Source organism: Sesamum indicum, linkage group LG13, assembly GCF_026168435.1.
Source record: "Sesamum indicum cultivar Baizhima isolate 11 linkage group LG13, ASM2616843v1, whole genome shotgun sequence".
NCBI classification, from domain to species: domain Eukaryota; kingdom Viridiplantae; phylum Streptophyta; class Magnoliopsida; order Lamiales; family Pedaliaceae; genus Sesamum; species Sesamum indicum.
In genome coordinates, this window is record NC_142669.1 from 18,905,756 (window position 1) to 18,927,711 (window position 21,956).

Below are 21,956 nucleotides of genomic sequence, written 5' to 3' on the forward strand. Positions count from 1 at the left end.
GTTATTTGTCATACCTCAGGTCTATGGTAATTGATCGGAGAAAACAAAGTAAACGAACCTTTTGTTGGGTACTCCAAAATCTGCACAAGAACACATCCATACGTTAAGAAAGAATGAAATAAGCATAAAAATTCCGGTACGCAAACCCAACTCCAATGGTTTGTTTGGACTCTAAGCAGAAGTCGTTCTTCACGAACCTCCTCTATCCCGACTGCCGAGTCCCCTATGAGGACAGCCTTGAAGAGATAATCACACTCTTCGTCGAAGGACTCCGTCATGATAGACGGATGGAACTAAACAGAAATCAAATATATGTGTGTCCAAAGAACAATGGTACTGTATAGGTAGTGTTTGATGTGTGTAGAAGTTGAGAGTAAACAAGAAGATGAAAGAAAGATGCAGAAGATAATTTCAAGATTAAAGAAGAAGTATTTACAAGGCAGTATATATACAGAGCCCAACTGCACCTAATCAAGAATTCGTTAATCTCTTCCCAACGGCTAGTTGGGTATTCTGGCAAAGAAGAAGCGCGATAGCAACTTTACAAGACAGAGTTGCCAGTTAAATAAAAACACGCCTAAGACAACTAATAAAAGTGTTAGTGCTGATTCGGTTCTCACGTTTTCTTCTTCTTTTTGCACTGCCTACCATTTGTTGATTCCACAAAAAATCCTTATTATTTTATTAATTTTAGTGTATTTATTTATTAATAATATTTTTATCTAACTTAATTTAATAAATATATTAATTGAAAACATTGAATTTGTACAATCTTGTAACAAATTTAATAAAATAGGTTCATTGAGTTCTAAAATTATTAATTAATTTTGTATGTACATCTGTTATTTAGATTTAATTAAAATCCAAATATTTTATCTATATATTTATATATCTTGTCTACATTTTATATATAAATACATAAAAATATACTATTTTAAGAGTATGAGCATCACATATTTATATTCCTTATAAACAAAAATATAGGTATACAAAAAGTCACTAAAACATTAAATTAGTATACCAATTTTTTTATAAATTTTATTTTATATGTAATAAAAAAATATATAAAGAATATAGAGACTAAATATATTCAATTAAATTCAAGTGGGATTAATAATTATTCTATCTAATTTTTTAGTGAGTTAAATAAGTTGATAATTAACATAAATGATCTAATACTTCTAACTAAAAATAATATAACCAGAAAAGCACAACAAAGATCATTATGATTTCACAATGTGTAATTTATTGAGGAGTACAAGTTTAATTAATTATGTTGATATAATTCATGCTAAATTAATAACTTAGATAAAAAAAAATTAGGTTTGAATAATTTATTTATATTTCATACACATGCGTCTCAATTTATGTAATATTTTAAAAGTTTTGAACCAGTAATTTGGAAGAATAATTATTTTTATGCCCGAATTCAATTCAAAATAAAAAAGATATATATGTTTCTAATCTTTTAATGAATCTTTATAAAGAAGTATTCTATTTTTGACGTGAGATCAATGTACTTGGATATGTGGAAGATATGATGGATTTTCTCAAATTAATTTTATAATTTAAACTTTAAAATATGTTAAAATTAGATTATACATATTTATTGCATGGGACAAAATCGAACAACTTCTTATATGTATTATAACACTTTATAATATTATGTCAAATATCAATGTAATTATTCTAAAGCAAAATGATTTTGATATAAAATAAAATATACATGTACAAATTTTGAAAAGAATTGATCTCATAACTTTACTATCTCAAATAAGTAATTTAATACGTGAATCAATTGAAAATAAATGTCATCTCTCTTGCATTACATATTTGGAGAGCCAAGTGTATAAATATTGGGTTGAAGTTCAATTTTAATAATCAAGTTTCGGTATGAATATTTTTTTCGATTTCAATCAATATACATTTTACACTGTCACATTACTCAATTTGTTAATAATTTATTGTGCAAATAATTATTTTAACATTGTCTCAAAAGAACAAAACGCCTGCATGAAATATCAAGAACTGACACTCAAATATGTACAGATACTGTTGCTCTCTCAAAACAACATTTAAGAGAAAAATCCTTCATATCTTCCGGATATCCAATAAATTCAACAAAATTATAGAAATATTATCCTTGTTCCATTTCTGAAGTGCGAGGCTCGAAAAGTAGTTAGCCGCAACTTGCCAACAGGGTCAACTCCTAGACCCCTTTTATTTAATAGGTTCGTGGTATTCTTTCCGTGCCATATTAAGATTCGTTTGTTAGCCACCGCACAAACTTTTTCATTTGTCATTGTATCCCATAAGCCATCACTAGCCAGAACAAGTCACTCGTCTTCTAAAACACGAGGCACAAACATGACTTTGTGCTCTACTATAATCTACAACTTTAAGTATCTATCACCTGAGAAGTATGAGGCAAGACATTTTGTAAAATAAATGCAAAAGTTTGAGAATTATATGAAAAGCACCTTCACGTGGCTTTTAACATGAAATGCTATACAAATGTTGGTTAGTACTTTCACTAGGAGAAAAAGCAGATCCACAAAATCAGCGACGTAACTTATAACATGAAATGGTATCTAATTGCATTACTCATGCTAGGCGCCTTGACCAAAAGAGTATAGCCACACAAACCTTAACTCAAATATGTGGGTAAAAGGATGCGTAAGTATGTTTGCTAGTTGAGGTGGAAACCACTTCATCACCTCCATTTAGCGGAACACTTGAACCTTAAAATAAATCTTTGCATTCACCTGGACAACTGCTTTTTTATTTATTTATTTATTTATTTTGCCCAGTAATTTCAAACAGCACAACTGATTCTCGTCCTGGAGTCACTAATAGAATTAATTGAACATCTCAATAATTTTCCAGTACCTTGACAAAATACCATGACGAGTTGAACCTCTCAACTAAACTAACTAAAAAGCAAACACATAACATAACCTCTTATTCTATATGCTCGAGATTGCACGAGGATTTACTGATTGTTGGATCTCTTACCCACAAGTCACATTGGAGGCCTTGACCAAGAGTGGAAGTAGGACATTGCATTACAATGAGGATTCTGCCAGAAACAGATTGTGCCAAAAAGGTGATGATTACGAATTGCTATTTATCATTGAGAACAACATTCATGCTGGTTCACAAGAGTATGCAATACATGAAGCCTAATTCAAACCTAAATTACGAGGCACGAAGAAATTTATAAGAGTGGTGATCTTGAAACTTTACAAGAACGGGGTCCTTGACATCCCTGCAAATAGGAAGAAATTTAACTGCTAGTTAAGTACCAAAATTATGAAAGTGTGCAGCAAAATGGACCAAAAAAAAAAAGAAACTTATCAATCAAGGTAATAAAAAGGAATCACATATACAAAATTATATAGAGTCAAAACACTACGGAACTGGGTTTCTTTCACATCTTCTAGTGCCAGATGTCATCAGAAGTAACTCCAACATCACCAAATGCAACAGCCTGAGCAAGGATTTTCTTCTCAAAGAGCACATCAGGATGCATTCTCCTTCTACTTCACACATATGAAAATAAATCAAATTATCCAGGTTGTACACCAGTAAAGATCCCTCAGTTAGTGAACTCTGCATGCAAAACCAGGAGGGTTTGCCTCAACTTTCTTTCATTAGAGTAAATATTCTCACCATGTGACAACATAGAGCAATCTTACCCTGTAAGGCAATTAAAACCCTAAATCACATCAAATATGAGAATCTTAGCTGGAAAAACTTATCTTAACAATGCAGTCTCTGCTGACACAGAGACTGTGGAGAGGAGTCACACTGCTGGCGTAGATGATTCAAGGTCTCCTCAGCAGTAGGGGAAGTGTTCACAAAGCAATCAGGACGTTCCTCAGACAGCTTCGTTTCGAGAAATTTAAAATCAATAGTAAAGCAAAAAATGATGTGTGAAGAAATATGTCAACGTGCCTCAAATGCACATCCTGAGGTATGATATGACTGAACAGCATTACAGAATAACAGAGCCAAGAACACTGAAGCACTATGAAACCTGGACAAATGTGAACTGAAGATGTTTAGAAAAATTTTTGTGAAAATTTCATCTAGATCATGTCCCAATAACCGAAAGAGCTCACTGAAAATAACTTATGGTATGCAATTAGGAGTTGAGCAACCTATTGGCACTGGAGACACAATCATGCTTGGTCTGGTTTCAGACTGCACACAACCAAGGCTGAGTGGAAGACTCCTTGTTTCTACACATTAAACTTAATCTTGTTGAGACTATCCTTGATGCTTGAAATTCTTGACACAAGACTTAGAATTCTTGAATCACAAAGATTCAAGACTCGTTTGTTTATTGAAATTCTTGACAGAAAACATGAAGTTCTTGAATCTTTGAGTTCAAGATTCCATGATTTCTTGAAATTCTTGTAAGAAACCTTAAACTTGTTCAATCTTTATTTGTTTCTTGAAACTCTTGATAGAAAACATAAACTTCTTGAATCTTTAAGTTCAAGATTCTTTGATTTCTTGAAACTCTTGAGAGAAAAACATAAAGTTTTTGAATATTTGAGTTCAAGATTCTTTGATTTCTTGAAATTCTTGACAGCGGTTGAATCTTTGAGTAAGAGTTTTTTGTTTCTTGATAGAAAACTATTAATGTTCTTGAATGTTTGAGTTCAAGATTTGACAAAAAACTAGGACTCTGTTCAAATGAAAAAAAACATAAAACAAAGAAAGGAAAAGGGCCGTGTTCATACCTGGAGTTGGATGAATTGCTGCAGAGAGAGAAAGCAATATTGTTGAGTAATGTGAAGAGGAAACAGGTCTTCAACTCAACTCTCCAGTCTGTATACAAGGAGATAGATGAAAACTTCTATAAGCGTGTTGTGCTAAAGGTTTTTCATATTAAGAGTGATGAAAAGTTTTCTAGAGTTGCATCCGATGAAGTCTGTATGAGCGTGGTGGTGTGGTAGGCTGGCTTGTTTATATTGAGATGAGAGAAAGAGAAAGAGAGAGAGAGAGAGGGAAAGAAAGGAGTTAGTGACCGTTGCGATCCAAGAGTATTTTGGGAAATTAATTGACAACAAACTCAACCAACAACATTACAGTTTCTTGTTTCCTAAAATAAACATCATTTTTCACTCTTTGTTTTCATAATCAGGAAACCCCAACTCAGAATGCTAATGCCAAATGTGTAACCCAGTCCCATTTTTATGAATTTTGATAGGCGCTTACGGTTTGGCTCTGACAAACCACTTCCTGAAATAACAAGCATAAATTACATGGGAAGAATGTTACATACCGTGTATCGATTTTTCTATTTGGCAAGAAGAAGAATTTTACTAGTACTGATGTTGAAGGGATGACCCAAAACCATACTAACTCAACGTGTTTGGTTGGTGTTGGGAAACGGGAAGGTTTGAGTTTGAGTTTGGCTTTGCTGCCTGGATGGAGGATATGTTTTAAAACTTGTTTGATCGATAGAGCAAAGTTTTTTTTAAATCTTTTTATTAGGTCTATGTATCCGATTTTGATCAACTTATGTGCTTTTTTGCACACTTGTTAATAATCTACACATATTTCAGTTCATAATAAAAAAATACAATTTAACATTATTTGACATCATATCCTATTGCTATCAAAACTGTGCTATACGGCAGCTTCTCTTTCAAGCTTAATATCATGATTTCACAAAACCTCTATTTCACTCGCAGTTGCCAATTTCCCTGATTATAAGTATTCCAAATGTGAACATCGTCACTACTTCTCATTTAACACCACAAGTACGGTTGTTTTCACGACCAATTAACTAGATATCCATCATAATAATGTATACCAATCAGTTAGAGATCAAATGTACTACTCCTACATGTAAGATTAGTAAAGAAATTTCTTGATTTCATATAAAAAGTAGACGATTTACCCTAACATTCCTGCAGGAGGAGCAGGTGTTACATGATTACCATTCGGGACCTAAGAATTCCATAATCCCAATATCAAAGAGAAATCTTGGATTCCATTGTTGATCTGCTTGATTTTAGGTTTCGATGGACGACTGGAGGCTCTATATATTCATGGAGGTAACCTAACCTCAGGAAACAATTCTTAAGAAAGGATTACACAAACTAAAGCTTGACTTAACACAGAACATGAAAGTTGGTAATTCAAAGTGGAGAACTCAATTTGGGAATTTGAAATTGCTATTTCGTTTTTATATTATTGTGATCTTTTTTGTGTATTAATTTACTATTTATTCACAAAAAGCTGAGCATGAAACCTTTTATTTGATTCGGGTAAATTAACGACTATAATTGAATTGAGAATTGTTACGATACTATTTTTGTTGTAAGTTTTTTAATTTAATTTTCTTATTATAAATAATGTTTCTAATTGCTATAATTACTTGTTCCAACATGCAATATTTCAAAACGTTGTTTCAATTATTGAAATTTTCCAACAATTGGAAGCGGGATGTTGAGTAGGAATGCATAGCAGTTTCCCTCAGGAATGCCCTTAAGCACAGTAGTCTGAGCCAGCCAACTTGGACCCTTGAATAGTCTTCCTTCCCTTCAGATAAGTACTGTGAAGCTCGATGGAAGCAATTCTCTTGCTGTCTGCGCTCTTGTCAATCAAAAGTAGGGGATTGATTAAAAGAGATGGATTCCTTTCGAGGCTCGGGCTAGCTTGTTTCCTCCGACTTTGATTGCTTCATTGTGCCCAATTCTATCGCTAAAAGCGAATTGCCAAGGCATGGCCTTATTACCTTCTTTCCTTGCCTCTAACCTGTTCTCAAATTCTTAAAAGTATATGTAAAATTATAATTTATCATTTAAAAAGACGTTTTGAACAATTCAATAAGATGAAAAGACAATGAACTTGTTACTACACCAATGTTAAAATTAAGAGAATATTATAATTTTTTAAATAAATAAATATTTATAACTATGTAAAATCTGACATGCATCAAAATCTCAAACTACTAAAAGAATTGTATCTCAAATCATGATTAGAAGCTAAATTAAGACAATCTTACACGAGAAACTGATCACTAGTGCTAGAGCTTTCAATTATATAGAACTGCCGGCGGGAAAAATACAAAACAAAAAAGAGAAAACCTTTAAGCAAATTAACTGAAACAATTATAGTGTATAATAAATAACAAGTTACAGCAAATGGGGGTATTCCCGTCAATTAAATAATGGACTAAACATCCCTTTACACAAAAGTTGAAGGGGAGGAACTAAACATATGTGAAGATCAGCCCAAATTACAAGGCAAATGGAAGAAATTAAAAAAATTTCCAAAAATAGAAACAAATGAAAACAGGTCACAGAAATTAAAAAAAAAAAAAGAATTAATTTCAAGACACATGTACAAAAATTTCACACAGATATCGAACAGATATCCTCGCAGACTTGTCTGATGTTAGGCCTTTCATTTACAGGAAGAATGCACCTTAGTGATACAGCAAGCAAGTCATCCATCGCCTTGGAGTGTTCCTCTCCACCAGCAATGTCTCTGTCGATGCAATCCATTCCCCGTCCCTCTCGATCACAAAGCCGTACCCAATCTGTAAGATCGACGGCACCTGACTGGCCCGAGATAATGTCGCCGGCACTTCTTCTTGTCAATAATTCCATCAAGATTACACCAAATGCATATACATCAGCCTTAAATGAAGGGACGGGTTTGGCTGAACTAGCGAGTTCTGGGGCACGGTAGCCAAGAGCCCCCAGGTTAAGTATCTGCTCTGCAATTCCTGCAGGGGTCATCAGACGGTGGAGACCATAATCAGTGAGTTTAACATTGTACTCAGTGCCCACCAATAGTACATTTGTCGGCTTTAGGTTTCCATGAGGTAGGCCTCGGTCGTGAAGGAACATAAGAGCCTGAGCAACACCACTAGCAACTTTTAACCTCTCGCTGAATAATAAGGGAGAGTACCGCCGAGGCGTGGTCTCTGCATGAAATGTATATACTGGTAAATATTTTGGCATAGTATGAAAAGTCATTTAAAACTATAGTTAACCACATGCTTTGTAGTAAATGCGTGATTTAAACTAGCAAAAGCATTCAAAATCAATTACTGTAAAAACGATGTTGTAGTAAATTCTCATTTGCGGGTTCGTAAGTGCAATCACTAGGAAAGGTCAGGCCCAAGGAACCAGTAAGTTAAGACTTACAGACAAGCACCAAGAGCAACAACTCAGAGACATAGACAAAGATGATAATAGAAGTAACAAATAAAGTTCCTTGAAAGCAATTCACAAGAAGCTAAATTAAACCTGGAAGTCAGAAACCCTTGAGAATGCAATTTTCAGAATGCTTCAGATGGCATTTCGGGCAATCCATCAGAGTTTAATATTTCAGACAGAAAGTAAAAATGATGAAAGTTAATTAATTGATTTCTCATCTTGAAAGAATATCAGTAAAGGTATTAGCATAAATCTGATGCTAAACTGAATTTGCAAATCTTTAACAGACACTGGGGCATTAAACAATGGAAACAGAAAGTCTGTCATAAGTAATGTAGGTTTACCGATGCCATGGAAATGGAATTGTAATGAATTAGACATATTGAGATGAAAAGCCTCTCCTCAAATATGTATACTAAAGATCTGTTGCAAGATTCTGTAAATAATTTCATGGCCTCTTGCACCTCAATATCAGGCAAATCACTATATTCTATATGGCTGAAGCATATAAGAAAAACGCCAATAAAGTAAATCCAATTTCAGATCCAAATACTATATAAGCAGTATTATCCAAATCCTTACCATAAAGATGTAAAGCCAAGCTATCTCCCACAACATAGTCAGCCAGAATAAGCCTCTCTTGTTCTCTTGGCCCCCAATAATAAGCTCGTAAAGGTACAATACTCTGATGTCTTACTGATCCAATCTTTTTTACTTCCTTTGCAAATTCTTTCTTGTGTTTGACCAAGCCAACCCTCAACCATTTTACAGTCAGCATATGCCCATTATCTAGGGTAGCTTTGTACAAAGTGCCATGACTACTTCTACCAAGTACTTCTGCTGGAGCTCGAGACAACTCCTCAGCCGTAAATACTAGAGAGGTATCTACAAAGAACAGCTCTCCTGCCAATCTATCTGGCGAATACACATCCAGAGTAACAGGTTCTAATGTGTCAATGAATCGGGGGGAGGACACTATTGGAGACCCGGGAGACGATTTCCTTCCAGAGGTTGTTGGGCGGTTATCTTGTTCAGAAGGATTTGTGGAAGCAGCACTAGCAGCCACTCCCTCAGGCAATACATTCCCAAAAATTTCAGTACCAGAACCCATTTGGCCCGACAAAGATCTTGAGTTTGAAGTTAACAAATGATCATTAGAAAAGCTCAACGAAGTTGGAGGGGGCTCCATGCTGGTATGGAATCCGAAAAGGGAAGTACGAGCAAACCTTCCTGCTTTGATATCTCTACCGGGGGTTTGGCCACAAAATCCTCTTCGGACATGGAAATCGTGAAATCGAGCCCGACGATAAGCTAATATAACAAAGGCAATCATCACAGCAGCTCCAACAGATGCAACAATAATGGCTACTTTAATACTAGATTTTGACCTATGATGGTTTACCCTGTCTTGAATTTGTTTAGGAACATGATTACCAGGTGCAAAACCATGACGGGGTTCAAGGCTGTTTCCAGAAAATGAAGAATCAGGAAAGTAGTTCAAATTTTCTGGGATCTTTCCTGATAAGTTATTGTAGGCCACGTCAAAGAACTTCAGTGTCAATGGTAGTTTGTCAGGAATATTTCCACTGAAGGAGTTGTGGGACAAATTAAGGTACTCAAGGACACTAAGTCTGCTCAACTCAATTGGCAGCTGCCCAGATAAACTATTGTAAGCAAGATTCAACAACTTCAGCCTCCCCCAATTACCTATATCAGAAGGTAATCCACCCGCCAACAAATTATTTGAAAGATCTAGAGACTCCATTGCTGGACCAGATGATAGAACCAGTAACTCACTAGTATGTGAGCCTCCAAGAGGAATTCCTCCAGTCAAACGATTGGTAGACAAATTCAAATTTGTTAAGGTAATTGAAGCAAAGAAGCTATGTGGGATTGGACCGTCAAGTCTGTTGGAGCTAAGATCAACTGTATTGAGCTTTGGCAAGGAGCCCAATGCAGAAGGCAAGTTTCCTTCTATGGAATTGTTTCTAATACTAAGCACAGTCAGTCCTTGGAACTGCATCAGATTCGGAATGCTGCCAGTCAAGCTGTTGGAGCTCAAATCTAAAATTTCTAAATCAGCATTCCAATTTGTCAGAACAGAGATTTCATCTGATAGGAGATTTCTGCTAAGATCAACAATCCGACAATTTCCTATTGAAGGCGGCAAGAGCCCGGAGAGTGAGTTTGACGAAAGATTCAGAGTACCCAAAGTTGTTGAATTGATTCCCGGAATGACACCTGATAATATAAACCGAAACTTTAGGTTTTATGTTCAAAGATAGTAATAACAGATAAATGCAACAGCAATAAGAGGAAGCAATGTTTCCTGTCACAGAAATATGGCATTCTTTTTAGCCAAAAATATAAAATGGTGGTATAATAAAACTTGTTCCAGTTACATATATGTCAAATATTACCACTTCATGATATTAGAATCTTAAATCTGATTCTTGGTTATGTTGGGTACAGTAGCTATATGCACATGATACTCCATTTAAAGATCGAAAAATAAACAGCAAATGTGGCACAGGTAGTAGCAAAAAGAAAATCCAAACTCCATGTGAATCTATAAGAAAACAGAGCAACTAATTCAAGAACACAACTTTAAATGTGAAAAGACGTGCAACTTTTAGTTGAAGCATCTACTTAAGGTATGAAATGTAATGACCACCATCTTTATAGACAAAAAGCTTCTCAATTTTCCGGCTTTTTCGTTAAGAGACTGAAAACATTAAGGCCATATTCATCCGGACCCATTTAATAAAATTGACCAAATCAACTACTTTAAATTGGTTCATATAAATAAAACCCACTGCACTCGTTGTCAGTTTTATTTTGCTTCAATCACCTTAACTTGATTGTCAACCAATTACTCTCAGTAACATAAATCCATGGTAAATTAACCCAGCTCTACGGCTTCTGTCACCTATTCTCATCTACCAGCTACGCTAGAAAACCTATATCGGCGTCAGGAAATTACCATGCCTACGATCTTTAGCACTAAAAATCCAAGCACTAAAATTAGCTGGGGCCAGAGCAAGTTGGGTAGAGAGCCACAACCAAATGGAGCACAAATTGCATCAAAATACAAACAAATGGCACAATTCTCCATTCAAGCACTATCTCTAGTCAACGTATGAGTTGATATATACCTCTGCAACAATTCATTAACCAAAAAAGACAGGATATCCCCAAGTATGGCATCTTCTGGACCATTCCAACTGTCAAAGATCCGAGCTTATTAAAAATTGGACCATTATATGATCCTTAGTTCTTGTAATTTTGTAAAAACGTGCGTGTCTGACGCGCATTTATTTGAGGTGGTAGCTGCTGCATGGTGTTTTATTTATCTCTCAGCAAAGTAGACAGTAGAAATTTAGGTTTTACTTCGAAAAATTCTTGTTAAAAGTGTGCAATCACATCTTTTGTTTCTACTGCATTTTCTTTTTAAACTGCACACAAACCTTGCCATAAGTGACAAAAATGAGTCTTACAACAAAAACAGTTTTCTGAGCCTGATATTGACTTTGAGATACTTTTTCGTGTTCAATGAGGCTCACAATAAATGCCCATCTGAATGTTCTAGCTTGAGGTCTATGCAATCAAAATAAAAGTGCAGCTATTAAACAACTGAATACAATAAGAGTTCTTCTTATCGTTTTGTGATTGTATTAAGTTAACAGTATATAAGTACTATTCGACTGGAATCAAATTAAGCTAAATGAATTACACCACACCACCCCGCAATCGCAGATCACATAGCACAAAATAATTAATGGACAAATGTCCCACAAGAGGTGGCCAAAAGATCAAGGGTAACAAAGCTAACTTTTTCCAACTATAACCACATTTATTCACACAAGAAACAGCCCATCATAATTCAAACAAAGAAGGGCCAAAAGTTTTTTCAGCATAACACTGATCTATCTGAACTAAAATTAGTCATTAATATAAGCAACACAGCAGAATTAAAAATCAAATCTCACCCGATAATTCATTCCCACTGAGATCCAACTCTACCAGTGGGAGTTCCCCCTGCAAGAACCCACCTGGCACCAACCCAGAGAGCCGATTACTGTCTAGCTTTAAGACCTGAAGATTTGGCAACTGCCCAAAATCTGGAAGCTCACCAACAATCCCATTGTCACCTAAATCCAAAACCCTCAAGTTACGGAATAACTTCATCGCATCGGTCCCCCAAAGGCTGCCTCCCAGATCATTCCCTCTCATATTCACGAACTGCACAGTATTAGCCAAACTAGAAACATTCTCCACGCTCAAGTCCATCGACCCAAAAAACTTGTTTCCACTCAAATCCAAGTACTCCACGTTCCTCAGCTCAGGAATCAGCTGCCCCACACTCCCCTGGAGCTGATTCGAATGCAAATCCAACACTTTCAACTGCTGCAAATTCCTAATTCCTTCCGGAAAAGTCCCAGAGAAGTTATTATTTGACAAATTAACAAAATGCAGTGCCCATAAATCAGTCAAGCGAGCAGGAATTGGGCCGTAGAACTGATTTCCTGAGAGATCAATGACTTGGAGGGATGATATCACACCAAGAGTCGGGACCAACCGGCCGGAGAGTGAATTTCCGGCAAGGGTTAGATTCTGCAGGAACTTCAACGGAATGAGAGTGCTGAATTTGAGGTCGCCAACAAGGCCGAGTCTGTCGAGGGCAATGGCGACGACGGAGGAAGTGGAAGGGTCACAAACGACGCCGTGGAAGGCGTCAGGGCAGGCAGAGGCGTTGGAAGGAAAAACCCAAGTGGAGAAGATTCGGTTGGAGGGGTCGGATTTGATGCCCTTCTTGAACTCGAGGAGGGAGCGGATTTCGTCGTAGGAGGCGGAGGCATGGTGGTGGTGGTGGAAGATGAGGAGGAGAGAGAGAGTGAGGAGGAGAGAGAGAGAGAGAGTGAGAGTCATTGGTGGTGGTGGAGAAGTGGAGGGGGTGCTAGGAGTGAGGAGGCATTGGGGGGTGGGGAGGAAGAGGGGTAAAGGGGAGGGGGTGGGGAAATTAGGGTTTTTATATTATTTGGGAATGGAAGAAGATGATGAGTTGGTGCCTGTGTGTGTATGTATAGGTGTGTGCTGGTCTCAGTGTTCTTCTCTCTGAGTTGTGTGTGAGAGAGAGAGAGTGTGTAGGGTTTTTATATGTGGAAAATGAGTTGTTAGAGGGAGATGAGTGAAAAAGGTGTAGAAATGGGAGTGGCGTGGGCCCCACACTGTATTTGTATATCTATACATACATATATGTATTTCTTATTATTTTTTTAACTACATCCAAAATTTCCAAAAAAAAAAAAACCTAAGAAAATTCACTTGATCAGATTATAATGAAAATTTTTATATAAAATAATTTTATCATATTTGTTTAATTAATTGAAGTAAAAGAATGTAAAACCAGTTAAATCTAAATCTAATAAAATAGAAATTTATTGATATAATTAAATTAATGAATATAAGTATGATATTTTAGAGTAAATTCATATTTCGTCTATAAAATAGTTACTTTAATACCTCGACTAATAAATAGTACTGAAAATTATTGATATAATTAAATTAATAAATATATATATGATATTTTATAGTAAATTCATATTTCGTCTATAAAAAGTAGTTACTTTAATACCTCGACTAATAAATAGTACTGAAATTTACTGATATAATTAAATTAATAAATATAAGTATGATATTTTATAGTAAATTCATATTTCGTCTATAAAAAGTAGTTACTTTAATACCTCGACTAATAAATAGTACAAAAGTATTGAGTGTAAAATATTAAATTATGTAAATTAAATTCTTCCCGCATTCGGCTATTGAATTTATAGTATTTAATATTTTTATACATAATACATAAAAAAAACTGTGGCTTTTAAATATTCCAATGAGTTCTTCCTATATTTTTATTAGTTAAATATTTTTACACTATTATTACCATATTCTAATCTAATTTAGTTAAAAGTGTTCATAATATTTCATACTTTTCTCATAACAAATATATACAAAATTATTCTTATTTTTTTATTTTTTCATATGGTAGAAAGATACTTCCTACATTGCCCAAATCTTCTCCAAATAATTGTCTTTTATATGTTTTAGGATTACAATTTTAGAAAATAATACAAGATAAAGTTTTCATCTTCTTTATGACTCCCATGTTTGTTTTTCATATAAATAAAAGTGAGGTTGGTGTTAAATTGGACTTATCGATGCTACATTAAGTATACAATACTTCGAACAGTTAGCTATCAACACATACCTTATTAAGTGAATGAAAGTATATGACGATTATCTGTATACACAATGCACAAAGCACCGAATGCACACTGAATTTAATTGGATAAATGCATAGTGCCTATCTTAATTAAGAAAACCTAACTACAATGAATGTTTTCTTTCAGTAAAACTCGTAGAGACATAAATATTTGGCCATTGAAATTTCACTGACACGTTACAAATTAAGCAAAATCTCCTTCGGTCAAGTGTTATAAATTGACCACCGCCAGCCAATAATACACCGATATAAAATGGTAAAACTCCACCTCTGCAATGAGGTTTGATCGTAACATTGAAGTTGAGAACTGGTATCTTAAGTACCAAGTAGAGCACCGTATTAATGGTATTGATATTTAATTTTAGGAATTTTTTTTATATGTAAATAAATCGAATATAAAAATATCAAACGATTTGAATAATATTATATTAAGTGCGAGGGTTATACTATGCCAACATGGGTGTAATTCATATTGTTAATATTTTTTAACTCGATTTTTGCTTGGGGGGGAGGGGCGTTAAATTACATCCACATTTTTTAGGTTCAACTAGTTACAAATACACTCCAATATATTAAAAATTACAATCATCCCACTTGAAATTTGTTTCTTCTTATGTGTAACTTTATGGTTCCCACAAATTTTACATGGAATACACCACTTAATTTTGATCATTTTTTTTCTAGCTAAAATACTCTTAGACCATACTTTAAATAAGATATCCTTAGTTACATTCTCAGCATCGCAACTCTTTCGATTACTAAAGGCACCTGGCTTGGCCTTCTTTACTATTAGTTTCAATCTCTGCTGATGAGACACTTCTATCCTGGGAATTACCTTTCTTTAGTATAAGCATTCAAGCTCCGTTGATTCTCCCCTAATGGTGTCGAGCATGCCCAGAGCCGAAATCCTTCCCGGCCATTGTAGCACGTGTGTCGCCCAGGGCATAAGGGGCATAACTTGACGTCATCCTCACCTTCCTCCGGCTTATCACCGGCAGTCTGTTCAGGGTTTCATGAGGGTTGCGCTCGTTGCGGGACTTATTTTAAAGTGAAGATTGGTAATAACAAAAAAGAAAAAAAGGCGAAAAGACAGCTAGATACATATGGGGACATGATGGAGACAATTCAGAGTGATGCATAAAAGAAACAAATTGGGAATTTTGATCATTTTATCAAATTTTATATAACATTTTTCTTTTTTCCTTCCGCCAAAAAAGAGGAAGGATATGTAAACACTTCTAAAATTATTCAATCAAGCTAATAATCTTTTGCAGGTTTTAAGGAGGTAATTATAAGTTTCAATTTAACATGAACGTATTCTATAATTAGATAAAAAACTTGAAAATGTGTCGATGTAATTTCCGTTAAAAGAAAAAAAATCCATTTTAGAATACAAAGTTGTGAGAACAAGAAGGGTACAAAAGCATGAACAAGTGTGCAAACATTGAAGCAATAAGACCAATTGTGGTCATATTTGCCACAACATTTATGTGAATTCACAAGCGTAAGTAAAGGGAACTCGCATTGTTTCACGTTTTACTCTCCTGTCCATATGTGTACAAATGAGCAAGAGACAACTAGTACAAATTTTTCCCACTTTCCTTGTGCATTTCTTTAGGGCTTTTGAGATTAGCTCTTTGGCTGAAAATCTTGGCCTTTCATTATTGTAGCAAATGGACATGATTTCTCGATATTTGATATTTTCATACTCGTTTTATAATAAAAGTTCTGTTCAGTTACTTCACTAGCTCTAATTCTTTTCAATTAAATAATAATTGCGTCTTTGTTTCGAATTTTTGGAAATAAAATATTTACTTCATAAGATATGTCGGGATATACTATTATATTTATGCTGATCAAAACTAATTAGGGTTGATCACCTTGTATAAATTAAAAAAACAAAAAAAATGGATGAACAATCAGACCTAACTGTTGTTATGTTATGATCACCAAGAAATATGATCTTTGTTATGATCAATTACTATAATCATAAGTGAAAAAAAAAACACGAATCCTAATTAATATTATTAGCTATTGTTTTCGCTGACATACCATTACAGATGTTTTTGGTCATAGCTGGGAACCATGATAAATATTTCGGATATAATCAGAACCATGATAAATATTAATTAACTATACCACACTATTTCTGTTTGACCGTGACAGATAGTGTTGATTTATCATAATTTTTAAATTTTAATAATTTATAATATATGGAATAATTTATCCTTTTTTATAAATAATCAAGATTGTCATATGCCTTTTAAATTTTTGTTAAATAGATTATCTTCCGTCTCATTTTCTATTTTGATGCAGAAATCGAACTGAACTGCAAGGCTTTTATCGTAACCATTAAATCAAGACATCATCGATATATATGCAATATTATCCGAAACAAACAAGTTTACAAAATAGAAAATTAATGTTTAGGTTCTAGAATTTTGTAAAAGCTTTCTTTATAAAAACAAATCATGATAAATTAATATTTTCGCAGAACAAAATATGACAAATGACTTAAAATTAAAAACATAAATATCACAAAACTAGGATTTTACGTGCATATGTTACATTCTAGTTTTTAAATTTTTCGACATCTCTTTGAATATATCTATTTATGCACTTATACTCCAATTTTTGTCGGTTTTTCTGATCTAAAATCCTTTTATATTTATTCAGAATATCTATTTGCATATTGCACTAGAAGAAATATAACTTTTCGTTATAGTTAATTATCATAGCTAAAAGTAAAAATTTGTAGCGAATACTAATTAATCAATGATTCACAATTATTACTACCCATTGCTTCTGCAATCCATCTCAAGATACTAACTACTGCTAAAAATGATGGCAAATATAAAAACTTTATGTAAATTACAGCTACCTTATTGAAATTTGACATAATTATAAATACTTTGTCGTTGTTAGAGGAATTATAACACCTGATCAACTTTGAACACATAAGTTTGTTCTATTTATGATCAATCCATTTCAAATTTTAAAATTTTATGATTTTTGGTATATATACTTATTTATGAGATACTTAAATTTGGATGTTTGTGCTAACCTGCAACTTGGAATTTTTCTGAGTTTGGTTCCAACATTAACTTTCTTGGTATTCATCAAAATCATATTCTAAAATGGTGTATGAATATCTGGGCAGATCTTAATTCAGACCCATAAATAATTTGGTTAGAAATGCAAATTTATAAAAATTGTGAAGATGATAATTTCATTTCTATTTTAAGAAATAAAATATACCGCCTTTTTTTTTATGAAAAATTATATCAAAAAATCGTGGCCTCATGATCTGAGTTAAGTGTTGTAACGGTATATGTGGATATTTCGTTTATTTTATGTGAATTTATTATAATTTATTAATTCTTAATTATGTAATTATTTAATCATTAATCGTAGTATGTATTAGTTACTAATGGCGTTTCTAAAGCAAAAAAAAAAAAAGAGAGAACTAATTGTAATTATATACATTTATAAACTAATTATATATATTTCTAAAGAAACTTTGCTAATTAATTACAAGCAATCAAAATTAAACCTAAAGATTTTTTGCCAATTTTTTTATTTATATTATAGAGTGTTGTTGTTTACTATTTATTATAAATATCTTATTGCATAACTACAAAAATGAAACATATTATTACTACTAATGTCTAAAATTGTCAATACTAAAAGTAAGATTTATTTATGATTACTTATATGAAGTAGCCAAAAAACTTGAATTTCAAATTTAAAATAATCTTAAAATACATGCTAATTAAAAAAAATTGACACGAATAAATGAGACCGGCCCCACGAGAATTTTGAAGTTGAATATCTCCTCAAAATTAAAAAAAAATATTAAAATAAAATAGAAACTCAAGAACTTCTTAATAATTTAAAATTTGAATATATAATTTTTTTTTAAAAAAAAAGCATAAATTATGTTATCTGAATGAATAACATGAGGAAATGATCTTATGTCTCCTTCAGGGTCTCTATCAAAGTAGGTCAATATTGTCCTTGATGACTTTTTCATAATTTGCTTGGAGAGAATCTTCCTTTACTTTAGAATTTTGATCAATAATGCATAGTAGTTAAGACAAATAAGACTCAAACCCTAAACTACAGAGTTATTCACATTGAACATGATAACGGACCACAAGAATAAGGAGAAATAGCATTTTTCGTCTCTTCACTGAGTGTCTTTTTATTTTTGATCTCATTAGTTACAGAATTCTCACCTTTTGTATTGTAAATTTCAAAATGTAGTACTTTTTATTGATTTCATGACACATTTTTTTAATAAAAAAAGCAACATGGTCTATAATGCATGGGCCGAGAATGCTACTTTTTTAAAATTATGTGACTAAAAGTGAGAATTTATTGACCAATGAGACCAGAAGTATAAAGATTCTGTATTTTTCATTAAAGTATTTAAGGAAAAAGGTACCATGAGACCAAAAATGCTTCTTTTTAGAAGTTATGGAACCATAAATGAGAATTTTGTAGACAATAACACCAAAAGTGAAAAGAAGTTACAGGATGAAAATTGTTATTTCCTCATAACCACATAATAGTACGTGTATGAGATCTATCATAAAAGAGTTACATTACGACCAACAAATATATGGTTGTTATTCACTGTAAACATCTATATATGTAAATTACACATTCCCCCAAAACAAATTTAACATTACACTTCTAGCCCCTCCAGTAATTTTTTGTTCCCATTGGTCAATTTCTGCCAGTATGGAAGCAAATTTTTTGTCCATACTTTTTGTATTTTTATAATTTAGTCCTTTATCTTTATAGATAGCAAATATGTCCTCTAACATAATTTACTGCAATTTTAGTCCAGTAAATTGATCAAGAGGAACAAGACCTCAAATTAAAAATAGCACATACTAGACACATGCTTTTTTTTTTTTTTTTTTTCCAGCAACATTTGCAAACTTCAACAATTGAAAGACCAAAATACAAAAAATTAAAATATTACAAGACCTATTTACTATCTTAGAAAGATAAAAGATTAAAATATCAAATTACCAAAAATACAAGACGAAAATTACATTTAATCCTATATATATAGCATTCGTTGTCGTTTTTGTTATTTTTCTTCCTTGGTAGAAAAATATAGCATAGGAAAGAATAAGTAGGAAATGTGTATAAATTAATGATAATATGTGATTGACCCACCCATGTGGTGGATTGATATGGAAATATATATTTTGATGAATGCAATTCTTGAAGAAGAAAAATGAAGTAGGCACGGCACATACATGTGATGTGATGCAACTTTGTTTCCCATCAAAATATTTTTGCCATAGTAATTGATGAGATTGTTAGTATCTCCTAATTTGAACAAACATGAGATGGTATGTATTTGTCCACAACTTTTATGTTACATCTTCCTTTTTTAAATTGTCCATCATAAAAGGGCTAATCCTTTTCTAATGAAATAACACGAGGACGAGGACGAGGACGATGAAGACGACAAGAGAAGAGGAGGCGCAAAAATTGATCGGTCCTACATTAGCGGAAAAATCAATTAAATGTCAACTTACAACATTTTATTTTTATTTAAATGCAAAATCGATATTATATGAACAGCGTAAATGTCATAAATGATTTCTTAAATTTGTATTTAGAATCATTTCAATTTTTTATCCTCGTTTCCTAGTCTTATTATTTTTAAAGTTCCCAGTTCCTCAATAAAATTTGAGGCAAAAAAGTTGGAGGAATTCTGAATCATTTAAAAAAAAAAATAGTTTATCCCTCAAAATTCTGTAAGCATTACAAGAAAAAATAATTTTTCCCGACTACGAGTTGAAAATTATGGTAATTGAAGACTATTTATTATGGTCAAATAAAATTAATGTAAAAACTTAAACTTTAGACATAGTTAATCAATATTTATCACTATTTTAATTATGACAGAAACATCCGTCACAGTTTTTAGCTATACAAAATGTTTTGGCCTCATATGCATAAATAATGGCTAAAGACCGCCGCACAATCAATTTTTTTCTTTTAACCATATACATAGAAGAAAATATATTATTGGCTACAATTTTATTAACTATTGACTTAAATCGTGGTAAATATCTATTATTAACTATGGTTAAAAAAATAGATGCAAAAACTTAGATTATCTATGATAAAAACTATTTTTAACCTGTGTATGAGGAGTAGCAAATATTACATGTCTTTTAGCTATCATAAATATTTTAGTCACACTTGCAAAAACCACGACTAACAACCATTGTGTGGTTATGATTAATGACTAAATAATAGAGTTATTTATTTTTTATAATGACAAATTAATCATGATTAAATGATAAATTTCTTCTAATGATAGTAATCAATCATAGTAAAAAAAAATCCATATTTGTTGTAGCGATGTGCACATCACATGACCAAATTTCGGTGACTATTTGGCCGGATAGTTGACTGCGGACTGGAATGGCACTAAATGTGAACTTTATGGATGATAACATTATGAATGAAATAAAGAATTAAAGTGATTTTAAACACAAATTTAAGGAGTGATTTATAGCATTTATTCTATATAAATATCATTAATGCATGCTGATTCAATTGATAAAAACATGTCACTTTCTATTAGACGGCATATTTTTATATTAATATGAGAACTGCATTGGTGGATAATTAATTATAAATATTTCTTTAAACTACTTATAGTTCATGCAGCCTGCTTGGTCCTATGATCATAATCTCAATTGAAATTATTTAAATTTTTTAAATAAAAAAAAGAGTATTTAGTAAGATCAATGCTTTAGAACTCACCCTAAAAATTTAGAACCCATATATAGATTTTATTGAGTTATAATTATACATATATGAGTGTGAACTTTATGGTGCAACACAAGACTTCTTCAGTGTGAAATCAATGAATTGGAAAAAAGAAGACGACAAAAAAGAGTATCAAACTTTAATTTGGTGTTTTATATTTAAGGAAATATGCCTTTGTTGAGACATTTAAATTGGTGGGGCTGAAGCAAGAGTTTTTGGGCCTAACCCTTGAAAAAGACTAGTGTCTCTATAATAAAATACCAACGATTTCTTCTGAGAATTGACATGATTATAAATATCTTTTCGTAATTATACCAAATTTCAGGGGAGATCGTTGTAATTTACCCTAAAATATAAGGTAAATTACAATAAATTTTTTTAGATTTGTCATAATTATAAATATTTTTTTGTTTTCAAGAAATTATAAATACTTTTTGAAATTGATGGCTGCCGAATTAATACCCCCTACAAATGGGCTGTCATGAGGGGTATTTGCTACATGGCTATTAATTTTAGTCGATATTTATAATTGTTCAAACAATGATCGGATATTCGTTATAATAAAAACTCTCAAGGAACTTGTTGTAATTTACCCTAAAATTAAGATTAATGACAAAATATTCAAACGATGATTTTAAAATTGTTACTGAAAATATGCGTAAAGTGGCAACAAC

The 21,956-nt window shown here is 32.7% G+C and overlaps 1 protein-coding gene and 1 long non-coding RNA gene across 3 annotated transcripts; both read right to left on the minus strand.

Annotated features, from left to right (window-relative positions):
* Positions 1 to 2,891: 2,891 nt before the first annotated feature.
* LOC110011292 (uncharacterized) lies at positions 2,892 to 5,442 on the minus strand. Of its 2 annotated transcripts, XR_002286270.2 has the most exons (4): positions 5,297 to 5,442; positions 4,752 to 4,839; positions 3,421 to 3,888; positions 2,892 to 3,268 (listed from the first exon to the last, which is right to left on the minus strand). It is a non-coding gene; the product is annotated as an uncharacterized LOC110011292 (long non-coding RNA). The 2 variants fall into 2 exon arrangements; XR_016063754.1 differs by having other exon boundaries at positions 2,892 to 3,888.
* A 1,715-nt stretch (positions 5,443 to 7,157) lies between these two features.
* Positions 7,158 to 13,322, minus strand: LOC105178998 (Leucine-rich receptor-like protein kinase family protein). Its single transcript, XM_011102580.3, has 3 exons — positions 12,179 to 13,322; positions 8,772 to 10,430; positions 7,158 to 7,954 (listed from the first exon to the last, which is right to left on the minus strand). Exons 1-3 carry the CDS (start codon positions 13,116 to 13,118, stop codon positions 7,377 to 7,379), a joined length of 3,177 nt encoding a protein of 1,058 aa, XP_011100882.1. The 5' UTR covers positions 13,119 to 13,322; the 3' UTR covers positions 7,158 to 7,376.
* Positions 13,323 to 21,956: the final 8,634 nt, after the last annotated feature.